The following is a 16,075-nucleotide window of genomic DNA, read 5'->3' as shown; positions in this document are numbered from 1 at the left end:
TGCTACGCTGATTTTAAGCGTGTCAGTCTGATTTAAAAACGCATGTACACTTGCATGCTAGTGGCTAAGCGGAGAAGAGGGGTCCCGGCTAAGCGACCCGAGGAGGAGGAACTGCACACCCGCACACACTCCCAGGAAGTGGCTCGCGAATCCATTCCATTATTGCGTTAAATTCTGCACTACAGCGATATCACGGGACTTTTTTTGTTTTGTTTCAGTTTTGACACCGCGCTGGATTAAAACAAAATGCAGCTCGAGATGAAAACTGGTCAAGAAGTCTGGGCGTGTTCACTCACAACTTTCTTCCAGCAGTTAAAGTGATAAGAATGAACGGTTCTGTTTTCACTACACAGTTATTTACCCAGACGATTCCGACACGGGTGTCGTGATGTAGAACCTCTGCACTTTATTAGCCTCTGTGTGTTTTGGAGGATTTTTTCTCAGACCGACCATTTCTTGTGAACGGATCTTTTCAGATTAAATGCAGTGATCATTCTGTTCGCTTAGGTAGGTCATTACAAAATTCATGTTTCACATATCTCTGAACCCTGACGTATATCTCATATCTGCATTCATTTTTATTACTCACTATTAAATTCCGTAATCTGACATGGGACTCTCTCAAGTCCTTTTTTTCTGTCTCTCCTTTTGTCTCTTAAAATATAAGCCAAGGGCAAGATTCTCAGTTTCCTCTGAGTCTCTGTTACTGTAACTGAAACTATGCAGTACTCGCACATCAACTGCTGGAAAACCCAGACTAACTAAACTCGAAACAGTTCCACTCAGACGCCTTAGGAAAGCAGTTTTACCCTACTGGAAATAACAACAGAAACCCTCATAGAATTTGTAATGGTTTTAATGGTTATAGTGGAAAATGTATTGGTTTTAATGGACTGTATAATGGTTCCTGATAATTTGTTGCCTTCTAGTGGTGGCGTGTTATGTCTAGTGGATACCATTAAGGACCAATAATGGTAAAGGTAATATTATTTTAATGGTTAGCTGATAGTTTGTAATGGTATTTGTAATGGAAACCATTAGAATGTTATTGTTATTGTTAATGTTAATGTTACTGTAATGATTTTGATTTATTTTTAGACACTAAGGCAAATGTGACGGGCATGTTTCCAAAAGCTAAACGTGTTAACGAATGTCAAAACTTAATGCTGAGTTTGCTTTTATATATATATTTTTTTCCAGAAGTACAAATTCAGTGGCTGACACAAGCCTTCAGAACCTGCTAGACCTTCACTGTCTCCAACTGTGAAACAATGAAAGGCCTTAGACATCTCATTCAGACATTTGTCTTAAATAGAATTGGATATCACCTGCAGTCAGTCGACTCCAAATCAGACAGCATACTATGACCTAAAGACCCAGAAGACAGTTTATTTCAACACAGGGGCATAATAAAGCTGTGAAGAACATCATGTCATTGGGGGAATTGATTGAGCTTGAGGAGCTTGAGGAGCGCATTGAGCTTGCTGATTCTTTACCACCTCGGACTCCTCGCCTAGAGAGGGTCAATGCTTTGAGAATAAGCCCAGGAAAATTCCCGGAGCTCTGGAACCGTGTGCGCATTATCAGGCTCCTGGGAGACACCCTGAAGGACCCACAGCTGGTTGAAGAGACAGGAGAAGGGCACGACTTCCATCCCTGTAGCCATGCTCAACCCACCTGGTGTGATCTGTGTGGAGACTTCATCTGGGGGGTGTACAAACAAAGCCTGCGCTGTGCCAGTGAGTGTTGGTCTCTTTATGTGGTTGTGTGTGTAATAGTAGTGTACTATGTCTGCTATTAATGAAAATTGTGTGGTCTGTGATAACAGTATCCATATAAAAGCAAGCAAAGTCAAATTTTAGCTATTATTTCCATAATATTTACTGAATAACTAGTTGTAGGTACTGAATAATATGCTTTAAGATGAATAACTGAATAATATGAAAAACAAGATGGGGTTAAACCATTGGATAAGGTCTATTATGTAAGTATATGTTCAAACAGGGCTGAAGGAGTGTTTTGTGAAACAGCATGCATTAAAAGTATAACTATGAAAATATTCCATTATGGAGTGAAAATGTAATCTGACACAGTTATACAGATAACATTAGGCTATACTGGGGCACATGGTGGCTTAGTGGTTAGCACGTTTGCCTCACACCTCCAGGGTTGGGGGCTCGATTCCCGCCGCGGCCCTGCGTGTGCGGAGTTTGCATGTTATCTGGGTACTCCCCCAATCGAAAGACTGGTTTCCTCCCCCAATCCAAAGACATGCATGGTAGGCTGATTGGCATGTCAAAAGTGTCCATAGTGTATGAATGGGTGTGTGTAAGTGATTGTGCCCTGCGATTGATTGGCACCCTGTCCAGGGTGTACCCCGCGTTATGCCCCATGCTCCCGGGGATAGGCCCAGTAGGTTAAGCAGTATAGAAAATGGATGGAGGGATGGATTAGGCTTTACTGCTATAGGGGTGGCAGAGTCACCACCTCTCAGCTCCAGGGTCCACAGCTTGGGTGGAGTTTTGCATGTTCTCCCTGTGTTCGTATTGGTTTTCTCTGGGTTCTCCAGTTTCTTCCCACCTCCTGAAAACATGCCAATATTTAGAGACCTGTTGCCCCTAGGTGTGAATCAAGGGGTGTCTGGTATGTCTGGAACGTATTCTTGAATTGCGCCCAGTGTTTTCAGGATTGGCGTGAGATGCATGATTTTTAAAATGATTACTCAGAAACAACACTAGAAGCATACTTTTTAAAACTTGTGAACAGTCCAGTCATGAAATCAGAGAAAAAAAGTACATTGTTGTAATGAAGTATGAGTGACACGCTTTACAAGTTTGTTTAATGAAATACTTGTCACTGTAGTGCTAAAATGACATTTAACATTATCCTCTTAGAAAACATAAAGTTCCAAATCATGTCACAGCAAACCAGTGACTACATTTCCCATCCTGCACTGCGGTCTACAAACATGGCCGCCAAGGACCGCAATTCCCAGAACACTGACCTTCATTCTAATCATGCACACCGACATCCAAACTCACACAATCACAACCACAGTTTAAAATGACTCTCTATGCATTCACTCTTTGCAAAGTATACTTGCAGTTGCCTTGTCTCTGTCGGTTCCAAGCTTTGATACCGTGTTTGCTTATTCTGGTTTTGTCCTTGTTCATATTTACTACCTTGTCTCTTTGCCTTGCCTTGTTTGACTGTTTGCCTGATCGCCTGACCTCTGCCTGTCTTTGTTTATTGATTTCTGCCTGTTCCCTTGGACTATTGTTGTTGTCTTATTAAACTACTTAACTTGCACTGTCTTCTGTCTCAGCCTCCATTACATGACAGAAACAAATATTGTGATATACCAATACTGTAACAATGGGTTCAAAGTTGATTGTACTGTTATTGCAGAAAGCCATTAATGCCACATATTTACATACAGTACAATGACATTCTTTTCCTTGCATGTCCCAACTTGGGAAGTTGGGGTCAGAGCATGAGGTCCCACTGAGCCACCACTTCCTCAATACTGTCAATACTAGTTTCACTTGTAGTTCTCATTGAAGTCCTTAAAAAGTACACTTTGCAAACAAATAGATATACAACCACTTTTAAAACTTCATTTGAAATCACAACCATCTTATCTGTTATCCTTTTGCTATTTGCACGACCAGATATTTCAGATATCTCCAGTCAGATCTTGACAGAAGTTTTGGTGGTTTATGACTGGTGTGTGTCTGTCATACTTAACTTTTTGAACTTATTTTCCTTTCTCATTTACTGTGAATGTTTTGTGATTCCATAATTGAGCTATTTGAAAATGTATAAATGTTTTCCCATTTTAGATATTGATATTTATTTAGTAATGCATAATATTGCTGTCATAACTGAATATTCTAATATATTTTATAGAGTGATAAATAGGATTGCATTATTGAAATAATTAAGACCGAAATGGACACACACATAGCTGAGCTCAGATTTTAAACTTGGGGGATAAACTTGGGACATTTCAGAGACAGAATGCTGAACGTTTGCATTTGTTTCATGATAAATTGTAAAAAGACCGCTCTGTGTATTGACAAAGATATTTGAATATTACCACATCACCATTGAACCATAGCTTCCACTTTGGAGGAAACCTTAATGGCATGATTCCAAAATTAAAATAGCAAAGAGGCACATACTGTATGATCAAAAGTGCCAACATTATCTGCTTCTGTAACCAAACATTAGCAATGTCCTGATACAGTGCTAATCTTCTCATGTGTACATGCAGTATATTAACTACAGTGAAAATAGAACCATAACCATAAAACCTGCCTATAACTATTTGATCTAGATGACAGAGTTCACTTATGTTCGTGTGTGGGAATGGAATTATGCTGTACATGCCTATGTACTTTTCAGCACAGATGTGGGTGTGGAACAAATTAGTTAACCACAGAATTGTATATATGAATTCAGCATGTTTCCTGCTGAGCAAATTTTCTTTGCTTTCTTTCTCTCTCACAGACTCTTGCCCTTACCTCTCACCCCCACTTGTGGTGGCTGTCTTACTGTGTTCCACTGCTTTATTTCCATACTTACAAACATTTCTTTACACATTCTTGTTTAACTCTTTGTAGAACATTTTAGATTTCATTTCATTCATGGAATTTCTGATCTTTCCTGAACTATACTGTTCGCTTTTTAAGTCTCAACATGTGGTTTCTATTCTGTCTGCTTCTACGCTGTCTGCTCTTTTGGAGAAAACATGAAACAGCTGCCATTTTATGTCAATGCTGCACTGGCTCAGTCTTTTACCTGAACAGGACATTTGCACTTCTCCTTCTTGACTGGCATTGGCTGGCAGCTGTACATTTGAATAGTTGTTTTAGATGTTTTGCCTATGGTTCCTGTAGTTAATGTATAAATATGGAAGGTTAACTAAAGAGGAACCTCTCATTCTAAAGCTTTATCCTCAGCCAAAAATTCCCTTCTGTGGGTTTTTGTTATTCAAACTTATTTCAAAGGCTCACTGTCGGATGAAGGTTTGTCTCTGACCTTTATTTGTGCTTTGTGTGCTGTGTTGTGTGTGTGTGTGTGTGTGTGTGTTATAATCTATACATATTTTTGCTTTACAAATGTTCAGTATAAATCAAATTCTTATCACAATGTGAAATGTCATGGTATTGGATTTTCCATTGCATCTGGAAGTTTTATTCCCTAGTTGAAATAGCAGAGAATTTATAATTCAATAAACACTATTTTTTCAGTGAAAAATAAAATTGATCATACGTAACCTACCATATAAAATGACTACAGCTTTCCAGTGTGAACAGTGCATTTGCATTGAAGAACAGTGCACACATGAGGCAATAACAATACAGCCTGATCTCCAAGTAGGTCATTACATATTACATATTAAAGAAATAGAATTGACTGTCGAATGTAACATGTAGTGCTTTCTTTTTTTTTAATTTTGTACTTCAAAAAAAAAAAAAAAAAAAAATTAGCTGGGTTGCCAGATTTGTCAAACACTACAAAATGTCATTTTAAAACCCTCAATTTAAAACAAGGCTTTATATTTAGCTGCCAGATAGCATTTCCTAATCAAACAGATAAAAGCTATATTCATACTAGAATCAGGCTGGGCCACATATTGTGTAATGTCTGCTCAGCTAATTGCATTTCATGTGTTTTCAACAAATCACGCAATTGAAAAAAAAACCCCTAAATAAAACATTTCATACACAAGTATGTGGTCTTCTGATGTGGACAGGGATGCATCAGACCCACTGACATGCACAATACAAATAACAATACAGCCAAATAGCAACACAGCCACATGCATCCCAGACCAGCTCCACAAGTGGCCTGAAGGATTGGATCACAAGACACATTTAGATCTGTGATTTGCTCACTCTAGATGGATGTTAATACAAAGTCTGAATGGGGGCTGAGTGTGTTTACTTCTGTTGTTACTTCTGTTGCAATGTATGTCACTTGACAGAATGTCTACACTAGACAGATGTTACTTATTGCAGTGGTTGTTTCTAACTGTGAATGTGTTCATATGCAATATTAAAAATGATTTATGAATTGGTTTAGGTAATTTTATAATATGAAAAGAACAATACATGACAGAAGGATAATGTCACATACCTACTGAGATGAGGGTACATATAGTGGAATTAAATATTGTGCGAACATAGTTATTCATGCTGAGTGTTAAGCTTCACTGTTAGCACAACACACATTTCAATTAAACATGTGTACAATTACAAATACAAACATGTGTATAATTAAACATTATACTGTGTACTGTATATTATAAAATACATAGGCAATTTCTCCTCTCTGGCCAATGTTATTGTTATAGTAAAATGTAACCAAAATGTAACTTTGTTTATATTTTCTCATTTGTAAGTCGCTTTGGATAAAAGCATCTGCTAAATGAATAAATGTAAAAGAAAATGTAACCAGAAAATGTTTTAGTGACATGCTTAAGAAAGCTTGGTTAAACATTCTGTGGTTCTTCATACATTAAATGTCTCAAAGACAAATAAATATGTATTTAGGAGGTGATGGTGGTTTACCCCGTTCACAGAATATGTATATTGGAACAGGAAGTTACTTTGCCCTCATACTTTCAGGGGTTGAATATTAACACTTTCAGTATTATATACTATACTTATTTATTATCTGAATACTTACATATTTACATTTACATTTATTCATTTAGCAGACGCTTTTATCCAAAGCGACTTACAAATGAGGAAATGCAACCAAAGCGATATATCAAGCGAAGAACAATACAAGTAGTGCTACCATATAAGATTTATAATTGAGTTCTAGAGAAGCAAAGTGCACAGAGTAGAGGTGTAAGAGCCAGAGTAAGGTGGGTTTTTTTTGTTTGTTTTTTTTTTCTAAATAATGTGGGGGTTGGCATTTTAGGGGTTAGTTAAGTGCTCACGGAATTGGTACCTACTTTTACCATGCATGGATTTTTATATTTTTATGCACGTATGCTTCTGTATGTATCGGAACAATCCAAAAACAAATTTCCTACCTTTTATGGAGACTGAATTGGAATTGGAAACAAACACTTTAGGGTTTGGTCTTTTTTGGCCTAATTAAACATAAGTAACCTTAAAGAAACAACGTTAACAGCGTTCTGTGAGATTTGTTTTATTTATGTGCTACACTTCATGCTCTCACAGTACAGCTTTGTTTCTCTTTATAAATATCCCAAAGTGCTGAGAAGCTCCTTTGTTCCCGCTCACTGTTTTATTATGATAAATGACATGGTTTATTATTTACCTGTCATCAGTTTAATGGTCTAAATTTCTTGCCTGTATCAGAATTGCACTTTACTCCACTTAATCTGCTTCAGATATGTTTCTGGTATCTAATGACAGAACATATATCAAATTTCTCATTATCTCTCACCTAATTGTGTCTGCCAGACTGTAGGTTCACCTGCCATTACCGCTGTAGAGCTCTCATTAAACTGAACTGTAATCAGAGTGATGCCTCTACAACCGATCAATCCAGTGATGTCCAGGACAGCATTGAAACTGACACCAACGTGGTAAGATATATATTTGAGGGTTGGTATGGTTGCATATGTTTGTCTGTTTGTTAATAATTAATAGTTGATTTAACTAGTTAGCACAATTATTTGTACGTTATTATCGTGACTTTGTCTTCAACATTAAAGTAGTAACAAAAGTACATGTCGATGCATGCCATTTAATACCTTCTGTGACACAGTCATAATGTTAAACAGTTTGGCTCTGCTATGGTGTCCCCATAACAAATCGCAGATATTTACTGGAGATCATAATTTTCATGAGCAAAATTTTGCAGCTTGAAGTCCCAGTTTTCATTTAATACCTAATTTATAATTCCACTTAGGCAGGGGTGTGGTCCTATGGGTGCAACAGGGTGGCAGCTACCTCATCTGAAATAAGCCTTGCCACTCCAATTGCCACCCCAATACTGACTCAAATCACATTGTTATTTCTCCTATTTAACTACTGCACACTTACTGAATCCTATCTAACTTACACCGATAAGCCATTACTTTAAAACCACTGACAGGTGTAGTGAATAACATTGATTATGTCATTACAATGGCACATGTCAAGGGGAGGAATGTATTCGGCAGCAAGTGAACAGTCCGTTCTCGAAGTTGTTGGAAGCAGGAAAAATGGGTAAGGATCTGAGTGACTTTGACAAGGGCCAAATTGTGATGGCTAGGGTCAGAGAATCTACAAAACGTTAGGTCTTGTGGGGTGTTCCTGGTATGCAGTGGGCACCCAAGGCTTATTGATATGTGTGGGGAGTGAAGGCTAGCCCGTCTGGTCTCATCCCACAGAAGAGCTAATATAGCACAAATAGCTGAAAATGTTAATGCTGTCTATAATATAAAGGTGTCAGAACACACAGTGCATCAGTGCACATTGTTACAGACCAAGTACACCCCTTCATGGCAACGTTATTCCCTAATGGCAGTGGCCTTTTTCAACAGGATAATGTGCCCTGCCACACTGCAAAAATTGTTCAGGAATGGTTTGAGGAACATGACAAAGAGCTTAAAGTGTTGACTCGGCCTCCAAATTCCCCAGATCTCAATCCGATTGCGCATCTGTGGGATGTGCTGGACAAACAAGTCTGATCCATGGAGGCCCCACCTCGCAACTTACAGGACTTAAAGGAACTACTGCTAACGTTTTGGTGCCAGATACCTCTTTAGAGGTCTTATGGAGTACATGCCTCGACAGGTCAGAGCTGTTTTGGTGACACAAGGGGGACCTACATAATATTAGGCAGGTGATTTTAATGTAATGGCTGATCGGTGTATGTTTATTGCAGTCATCATTGTTGTGTTGTAGATATTTAACTCAAATTCTGTGAATATAAAGAACTATAGAGAAAAAATTAAGCTATTACATAAAGCCATTATGGTGGCTATTAATTTTGCATCATAGGGCAAACAGCCATGTTACTAATGCAACCGTGTAGTATAATTAGCATATGCCTAACACCTTGTGCAATTTTGATGGAGGTATTGTCATCCTGGAAGAGACCACTTCCATCAGGGTAGAAATGTTTAATCATGGGATGAAGATGATGAATCTGAATAATTTGTATTGATATTCAGTGACACTTCCTTCTAACGGGACAAATGGACTGAAATCGTATTAGCAAAATGCCCCATAGCAAAGCAATTATTTTCTAAACCCCTTTAATTTGTCACCTGTCTGTATGTTGAGAAGGGTGGCAGAAGGGAAATATATGAGATGCGAGAACCTTTTTTGACACCAAATGCTTAAAAATGTTTAGGGATGGGTTTCCATGTGTGTTTGTGATTATCTTGGATGAATCTGGCATAAGTTAATTATTTCCGTTTGAGACTCTGTAAACTGTTAAAAAAGCCCACTGACTTCCTCCCATTATCTATTCAAATATCACACTTATTATTTAAATATTTAGAACAATATTTTGTCTGTTTATTGGAGAAATTTAGATTGTCATTAGATTCCAATTGATATTGTCCATGGTGTACATATAATCTGAGATATTGACTTTTGGATTAAATCCATTCAGTTAATGTGACCAATCAAATAGGCCAGTAACTGTATAAACTTAATAATAATTAAAAAAAAAAAAACTACTTTGAAAAGAGTGGATATTATTACCACATAAGCAAATGCAAAAAAAAAAAAAAAAAAAAAAAAAAGAAATCACAGCCCCCTTGTCTGCTTCCCGAATCAAGGATCTAATGTATACAACACACCCAATTCACATCCGGCGCCGGACAAAAAAGACGTCATTCAAAAGTATCCCAATTCCGCGGGGGGAAAACGGGCATTTTCAGAAATTGGAGTTTGTGTTACATACCGAAAAAACCCTCTCTATACCCTACAGAAGTGCACTAGTCAGTGATATGGACTAATAGATTTTGGGCTATGTAGTGCACTATATGGCCAGTTGGAGCGGTTTGAGATGCAGCCTGAGTAAACATGGCGCATTGCGATGTCGTAACCGTCGAGTTGGAACTTCCTGTGTAGAGCCAATCACAGCGCGCTTTGGCCTGAGCTGTATATTTTCCAATTTTAACGACCAGGGCGGAGCGTTTCCGGTGTAAGGCTAGAGCAACGTGGGTTAATACTTCATCCACGCCTGATACATCGAGACGGTCAGCAGAGTAAGAGCTACAGGTTTTAGATTATATACACTGTTCATTTGGGTAGAAAACGACTGTGTGTTGAATCGGTTTACGTATAAGCCTTCCCCACAATTGAATAGCGGTTTATTAGCAACTTGTAACCACTCGCAAACTTTATTTTCGCGATGAGTGGAGTTAGTTGTGTCGACCAGACTCCGTCTTTTGAGAAGACCTGGGGCAGCTCGGCGAGCAGCGGATACTGCAGTGAGGAAGACTCGGACTCGGAGCTCGAGCAGTATTTCACCGCGCGCACTTCCTTCTTTCACAAACCCCAAAAACAGAAGGTGAGCTCGATCAAACCCGCACTCAGTACAAGGGCTTCTGAGATGCTGTTTCATTTCCTGTTGAGACTTTTTCCTCACATTGTCGAAAAGTTGCTCTAGATACATCTAGAAACATCACAGGCAACATCTCCTTGTGGCTATCTCCTCTGACCGGAACATTGCTCCTTACTTCCGCCCATTCCTGTTTAAGAGTGCATTATAGCCGAGTAGTTTTATTTACCATGTTGAAAATCACTCTGAAAGGATTTCGGCTGATTACAGTATCAGTTTTTTTTTAGACTAAATGATAAACGTTTACGTTTTTCCTGCCCTCTAGAAAGTGTGTTCTTATTTACGGATGGACTGCAGCCAGTATGTCTAGTATGTTCTGTATGTTTTGTATTTATCTAACAAAAAGCTTTGGGGAAAACTTGTTAAAAAGGGGGGGGGGGGGGGGGGGACAGGAAGGCCTACAGACGTGTTTGAAGGAGGGGGTGGGAGAGAGGAGGGAAGAAATGTTAAGTGGATGATTCATTAGAAAAGCTGAAAAACTTATTACTGTCATGCATGACACATTGAGAGTTCATGCTCATTTTGAAACCACTTCCTCTTTTATGTGATACTAAGTCTGGTTTATCTAATGTAACCAGTTTCCTGTTTATTGCATTTGCTAATGATATAGTCTTTGAACCGAGGGGCACGGCGTCTTAATGGTTAGCAGCTTTCCCTCGCACCTCCATTGTTGAGGGTTCGAATCCCGTCTCTGCCCTGTGTGCGCAGAGCGTGTCACGGGGTTTCCTCAGGGTACTTCGGTTTCCTCCCCATGCCATACACATGCACTGTAGACTGATTGGCATTTCCAGATTGTCTGTAGTGTGTGTGATTGTGCCCTGCGCTGGGTTGCCACCCTATCCTGAGTGTACCCCGCCTTGTTCCCCATGCTCCCTGGGATAGGCTCCAGGTTTCCCGTGACCCATTTGTATAAAGCGGTATAGAAAATGGATGGGTTAGGCTATACTGCTATAAGGGTGGCATAGTTGTGCAACAGGTAGTGTCATCATCTCTCAGCTCCAGGTTCAGATTGTCCGTAGTGTGTGAATGTGTGTGTGATTGTACCCTTTACTTGGTTGCGACCATGTCCAGGGTGTGCCCTGAGTTCCCTGGGATAGACTCCAGGCTCTCCCTTGACTCTGTGTGGGATAAGCAGTATTTAAAATGGATGGATGAATAATCTTTGAACCACAAACGAAACATTAGTTGGATTTTCTTGTTCTTGAATTTCATCTGATTAGTCAGTCTCTCCCTTTTTTTACTATTTGTATTCAGCAGTCACTTAAAATTTACAGATATTGGTCTAATATCTAATCTAATAATTTTATCTAAGCAGACTATTAATAAGCAAACATAAGAAGTTGCCAGAGTCACATGGCAGGCTTTTAGGATCAATAGATGTATTTCATCTTGGTTCAGTGAGGTTTTAAATCAGTGTCAGTGGTGCCATATGAAAAAATTCTACCAATCCATTAGGTTGAATTGCTTCTCTTTTTATTGTCTGCTTTTTAATTTGAGTCTCCTTGATTTCATCAAAGTCTCTAGCACTTGCAGTAGAACTTTGTAAAACACTGAATACATTTTCAAGTGCATAAGAAATATTTTGGCATGAGAATATAATGCATGTGAACACAGCTTGTAGAGCAACTTGTTTCTGATAAATGCAGATATAGATGTAGTAATGCACAAACAGGAAGGATGACGAAACTTGAAAAATGACACCATCTGACACCCACATGTGAGCAAGGCACACAAAGGAAGCTTTCTTTCCATGGTGCGAGACTGGAGAGAGGAAGAGGCTATTTTTACTCAAACCGGATACAGGAATTCCAGCTTTAAAGCCAAAACATGCATGACTGTCCTCTGAAACCATCCACATACTTTCATGCTCTTGAATAATGGGATGGGCCAAAGTTTGTGATTGGCTGGTGGTGACATCATGTCTTTTCCCTGTTAAATTCAATAGGAAGTGTTCAGAGGCTGATGCAACTTTCTAAGAACTGGGCTTCTTTTACTCGATTCAAAGCAGAATGCCAAATGATGGCATAATTGATTTTTATAGGAGGGTATTAATATTAGAAGTAAAATAAATACATAATTAACATCCACATATTTTGGCGCAAGTGTCACAAAGTGCATCTGAAATGCTGCTTCTATATATTTGTAGTCAATTTTGGGTCATTTTCACAAGTTTGGAGAAATCTCATACAGCCTCAAATTCTATTACTATTACTGTTGTTTGATTTTGATTTCAGAAGGGCCGTTTTATAGGATGTGAAAATGCTCACTGGATATAGTAAAAGCTCTTGTGTGTTTGTGTGTCTGAGAACATGGTGGAGGAATTGACTGTAAGAGGAACTGAACTGTGTCAGTTGTCCCCAGCTGTTCTCTCAGCTGTTTGATACACAGCCAGAACAGCCTGTTTCTGAAACTACCTCTACCAGAGTATTTGACAATCATTTGACAGTTCCTATTCTGGTAATTCAGCAGAAACTGTGTGGTTTAGAGAAAAAATGCATAATAAAGGAAAATGGGCTTCTCTAAGAGATTTTATAATGTAAGGATGAGTGATCAATTCAGATACTTAGACACTCTGCTAGCTTGTTTCATTAAGCTCCCATTCACATGAACTCTTATCCGGTCAGTCATGCACAATTTTGTGACTCATGGTTTGTCTGTCTGTCTGCTAGGATGAGGTGACGGAGAGCAAGAAACAAGAGCTGTCACATTCAGAGATTCAGCAGAAGATAAAGGAGTACAATGCTCAGATAAACAGCAACCTCTTCATGTCTTTGGTAAGTTTTCACATTCACAAATTCACATGCCCAGTTTTTCTAGTTACATCACCTTCAAGTTGATTATCTTATGCTGATTTTTACTTAGCCGTTCCTTTGCATAATCATCTGACCCATGGTTATTTGTTTGTCTTACACAGAACAAAGATGGCTCCTACAATGGTTTCATCAAAGTTCATCTGAAGCTGGTACGGCCTGTGTCTGTTCCACCTCCACGAAAGGGTACTACATCTCAGGAGCCAGCCAATGGGAAGAGGGGGGGAGCAGTGAAAAGACGCACGTCCTTCTACCTCCCAAAGGACACGGCCAAACATCTGCACATCAGCTCTCGAACTCGTGCACAAGAAGTGATTCAGGCCCTGCTGAAGAAATTCACAGTTATCGACAATCCTGCAAAGTTTGCACTGTTTGAGCGCACTGAGCGCCATGACCAAGGTATGGCCATGTTTCCTTTGAATTAATTTTGACAAAATCAGAATGCCGTTTACTTAGTGACCTTGGATGCATCGTCTGACTGTTTATTATAAACTTGTAGTTTGATTTCTAGTTATACTGTTATTTAAGTTAAAGATATACATTACAGTTTAATTAATTTGAAAGAATGCAACCTCTAAAGTTGCTCATAGTTCATTTCAGTTCAAGGTGCTTTATTGACAGGACAAATGGTGGGACAGTTGCATTGCCAAAGCTTGTGTTGCATTGTGCGCTCATAGTTATAGTCAACAACTCCAGCTGACCATGCTGCCTCAAAAAAAGGCTGCCTGTTAGGAAGATTAAGCTTGTATTAACATTAGGAGTATTTGCTTCATAAGACAGACCATTTCTGGTAGAGTTGAGTTTTGTCTTGGTTTGAAATTCATTGAGCTCATCTGTCTTTCTCAGTGTACCTAAGGAAGCTGCCTGATGATGAGTGTCCACTGTTCCTGCGTTTGTGTGCTGGTCCGAACGAGAAGGTCCTGAGTCTGGTACTAAAGGAGAATGAGACTGGAGAAGTCAATGTAAGGAAAACCAGCCACAGCCCACACCGCCCTAACACGATTAACACATCTGCTGATTCAGTTTTACCTCAGTATATAATCTCCCAATTTCCAGTACCTGCAACATCTCCTGTTAATGTTCAGGTTTCTTACCAAGATGCTCAGTAATTTGATAGCAAGGATCCTTTCATGTTTAAAAAAAAACGCAAATTTGTCTGCAGAAACACTTCATTTAGACATAATGCTTTGTTCGTTAGGACGGTTGGATTCATTGAAGTTTTCCCTTGAGGTTGTCCTTGCTTTGTAGTGAGAGACCTTAGTGCAAAATTCTATCATGTACTCATGCATTATTAATTACATGGTTGCTTATCGCTGACTTTATTATTTGCTCTTGTCTCAGTGGGATGCATTTTCTCTGCCGGAGCTGCAGAATTTTCTGCGCATTCTGAAGAGAGAGGAAGAGGAACATGTAAAGCAGATCATGCAACGCTATGCAGTCGCTCATGATCGCATCCAGCAAGCTCTGGTCAGCACCAAACCTGGCTGATCACTTCACAGTGCCTGTCTTACTGATGAGTGGCCAATAGGGGGCCTCAGTCTCCACCATGTCCAACTATCCATACGGACTAGCATCAGTGCGATTTGTGTGTGTGTGAGAGAGAGAGCGAGAGTGTGATCGCGTGTGGAAATGTAAGTGCGCAACCAGATGTGCGTACATGGAGAGAATGAGTCGTGACTGAGAGCGAGCGAAAGCATACTGGGGAATGGACGAGTGAAAATAGAACACCTTGTCGTGAATGGTGTGTGATTTGTTCGAGTGAGTGTAGAGAGTACTCAAGATAGAACAGTGTGTTTCTATGGAGACTACACAGGACTCTCTTGATTTCACTGTTGGTGAAGTTTTAAATTTACTTTTTTCTTCATCTCTTCTTTCTCCATGAGACTATGGAGTTTTTTCTTCTTCTTTCATATCCAGGTTATTGAAGAATCTAGTTGTAGTAAGTCCATGTGACTGGACCTGCTGTGCAATGTTGAAAATGTCTCGTAACTCATCCATCCGACTCCTTCAGTACTACTGAGTGGTGGGGAATGCCGGGGAATTCCCGATTATTCAGTTGAACTGATGAAGCCCCTTAGATGAGTGGTGAAATCTTCAGCATTAAAGCAACAAGACCAGTTGCCTTAACTTACTACTTCTAGATTGTTTTTGCTTGGTTTGCTTACATTAATTTTTGTACTTCTCTTGGAACACTGTGCTCAAACAAACAGTTTTTGTCCATGTTTTTATTTGTATTAACTCCATTCTTGTTGCATACCTAATAAAGCTGTTCTGTCACTTTATATGTCCTTTATATGTATGTTTTGTGAGTCACCTTGTTGCACAGTATTCAAACTTTACCTTTTCACATGTGCACTTAAGTTTTTGGAAGCCTTCCCAACTATCTGACACTATCCCCCACCCCACAATAAATGATTTCCTTTTTATTGGCTGTGTCTGTTCTTGAATTGGACCAATTAATTGCAGAATCGTGTGTAAGTACTCAGTTTTGATGACAACACTGGAATCTGAATGAATAACTTTTTGATTTAACTTTAAAACGTTGGTTTATGATAATCTACAACAGGGGGCACGTGGCTTAGTGGTTAGCACTCCCATCCAGGGTTGGAGGCTTGATTTCTGCTTCCATCCTGTCTGTGTGTGGAGTTCTCCCTGTGCTTCAGGGGTTTCTTCCCCAGTCCAAAAAACATGCATTGTTGGCTAATAGTCCAAAT

The 16,075-nt window shown here is 39.3% G+C and overlaps 1 protein-coding gene across 2 annotated transcripts; it reads left to right on the top strand.

Annotated features, from left to right (window-relative positions):
- Nucleotides 1-36: 36 nt before the first annotated feature.
- On the top strand, nt 37-15,787 carry LOC128615220 (ras association domain-containing protein 1). Of its 2 annotated transcripts, XM_053637113.1 has the most exons (7): nt 37-507; nt 1,201-1,739; nt 7,449-7,573; nt 13,221-13,325; nt 13,466-13,760; nt 14,208-14,323; nt 14,703-15,787. In XM_053637113.1, the coding sequence occupies exons 2-7, from the start codon at nt 1,430-1,432 to the stop codon at nt 14,847-14,849; spliced, it is 1,098 nt and encodes a 365-aa protein (XP_053493088.1). In that variant the 5' UTR covers nt 37-507; nt 1,201-1,429; the 3' UTR covers nt 14,850-15,787. The 2 variants fall into 2 exon arrangements, with proteins under 2 accessions (XP_053493088.1, XP_053493089.1); XM_053637114.1 differs by lacking the exons at nt 37-507; nt 1,201-1,739; nt 7,449-7,573 and adding an exon at nt 7,815-10,500.
- The last annotated feature ends 288 nt before the right edge of the window (nt 15,788-16,075 follow it).

The sequence above is a fragment of the Ictalurus furcatus genome, chromosome 11 (genome assembly GCF_023375685.1).
Source record: "Ictalurus furcatus strain D&B chromosome 11, Billie_1.0, whole genome shotgun sequence".
Lineage (NCBI taxonomy): Eukaryota > Metazoa > Chordata > Actinopteri > Siluriformes > Ictaluridae > Ictalurus > Ictalurus furcatus.
This window is presented reverse-complemented; position numbering and strand designations above follow the sequence as displayed.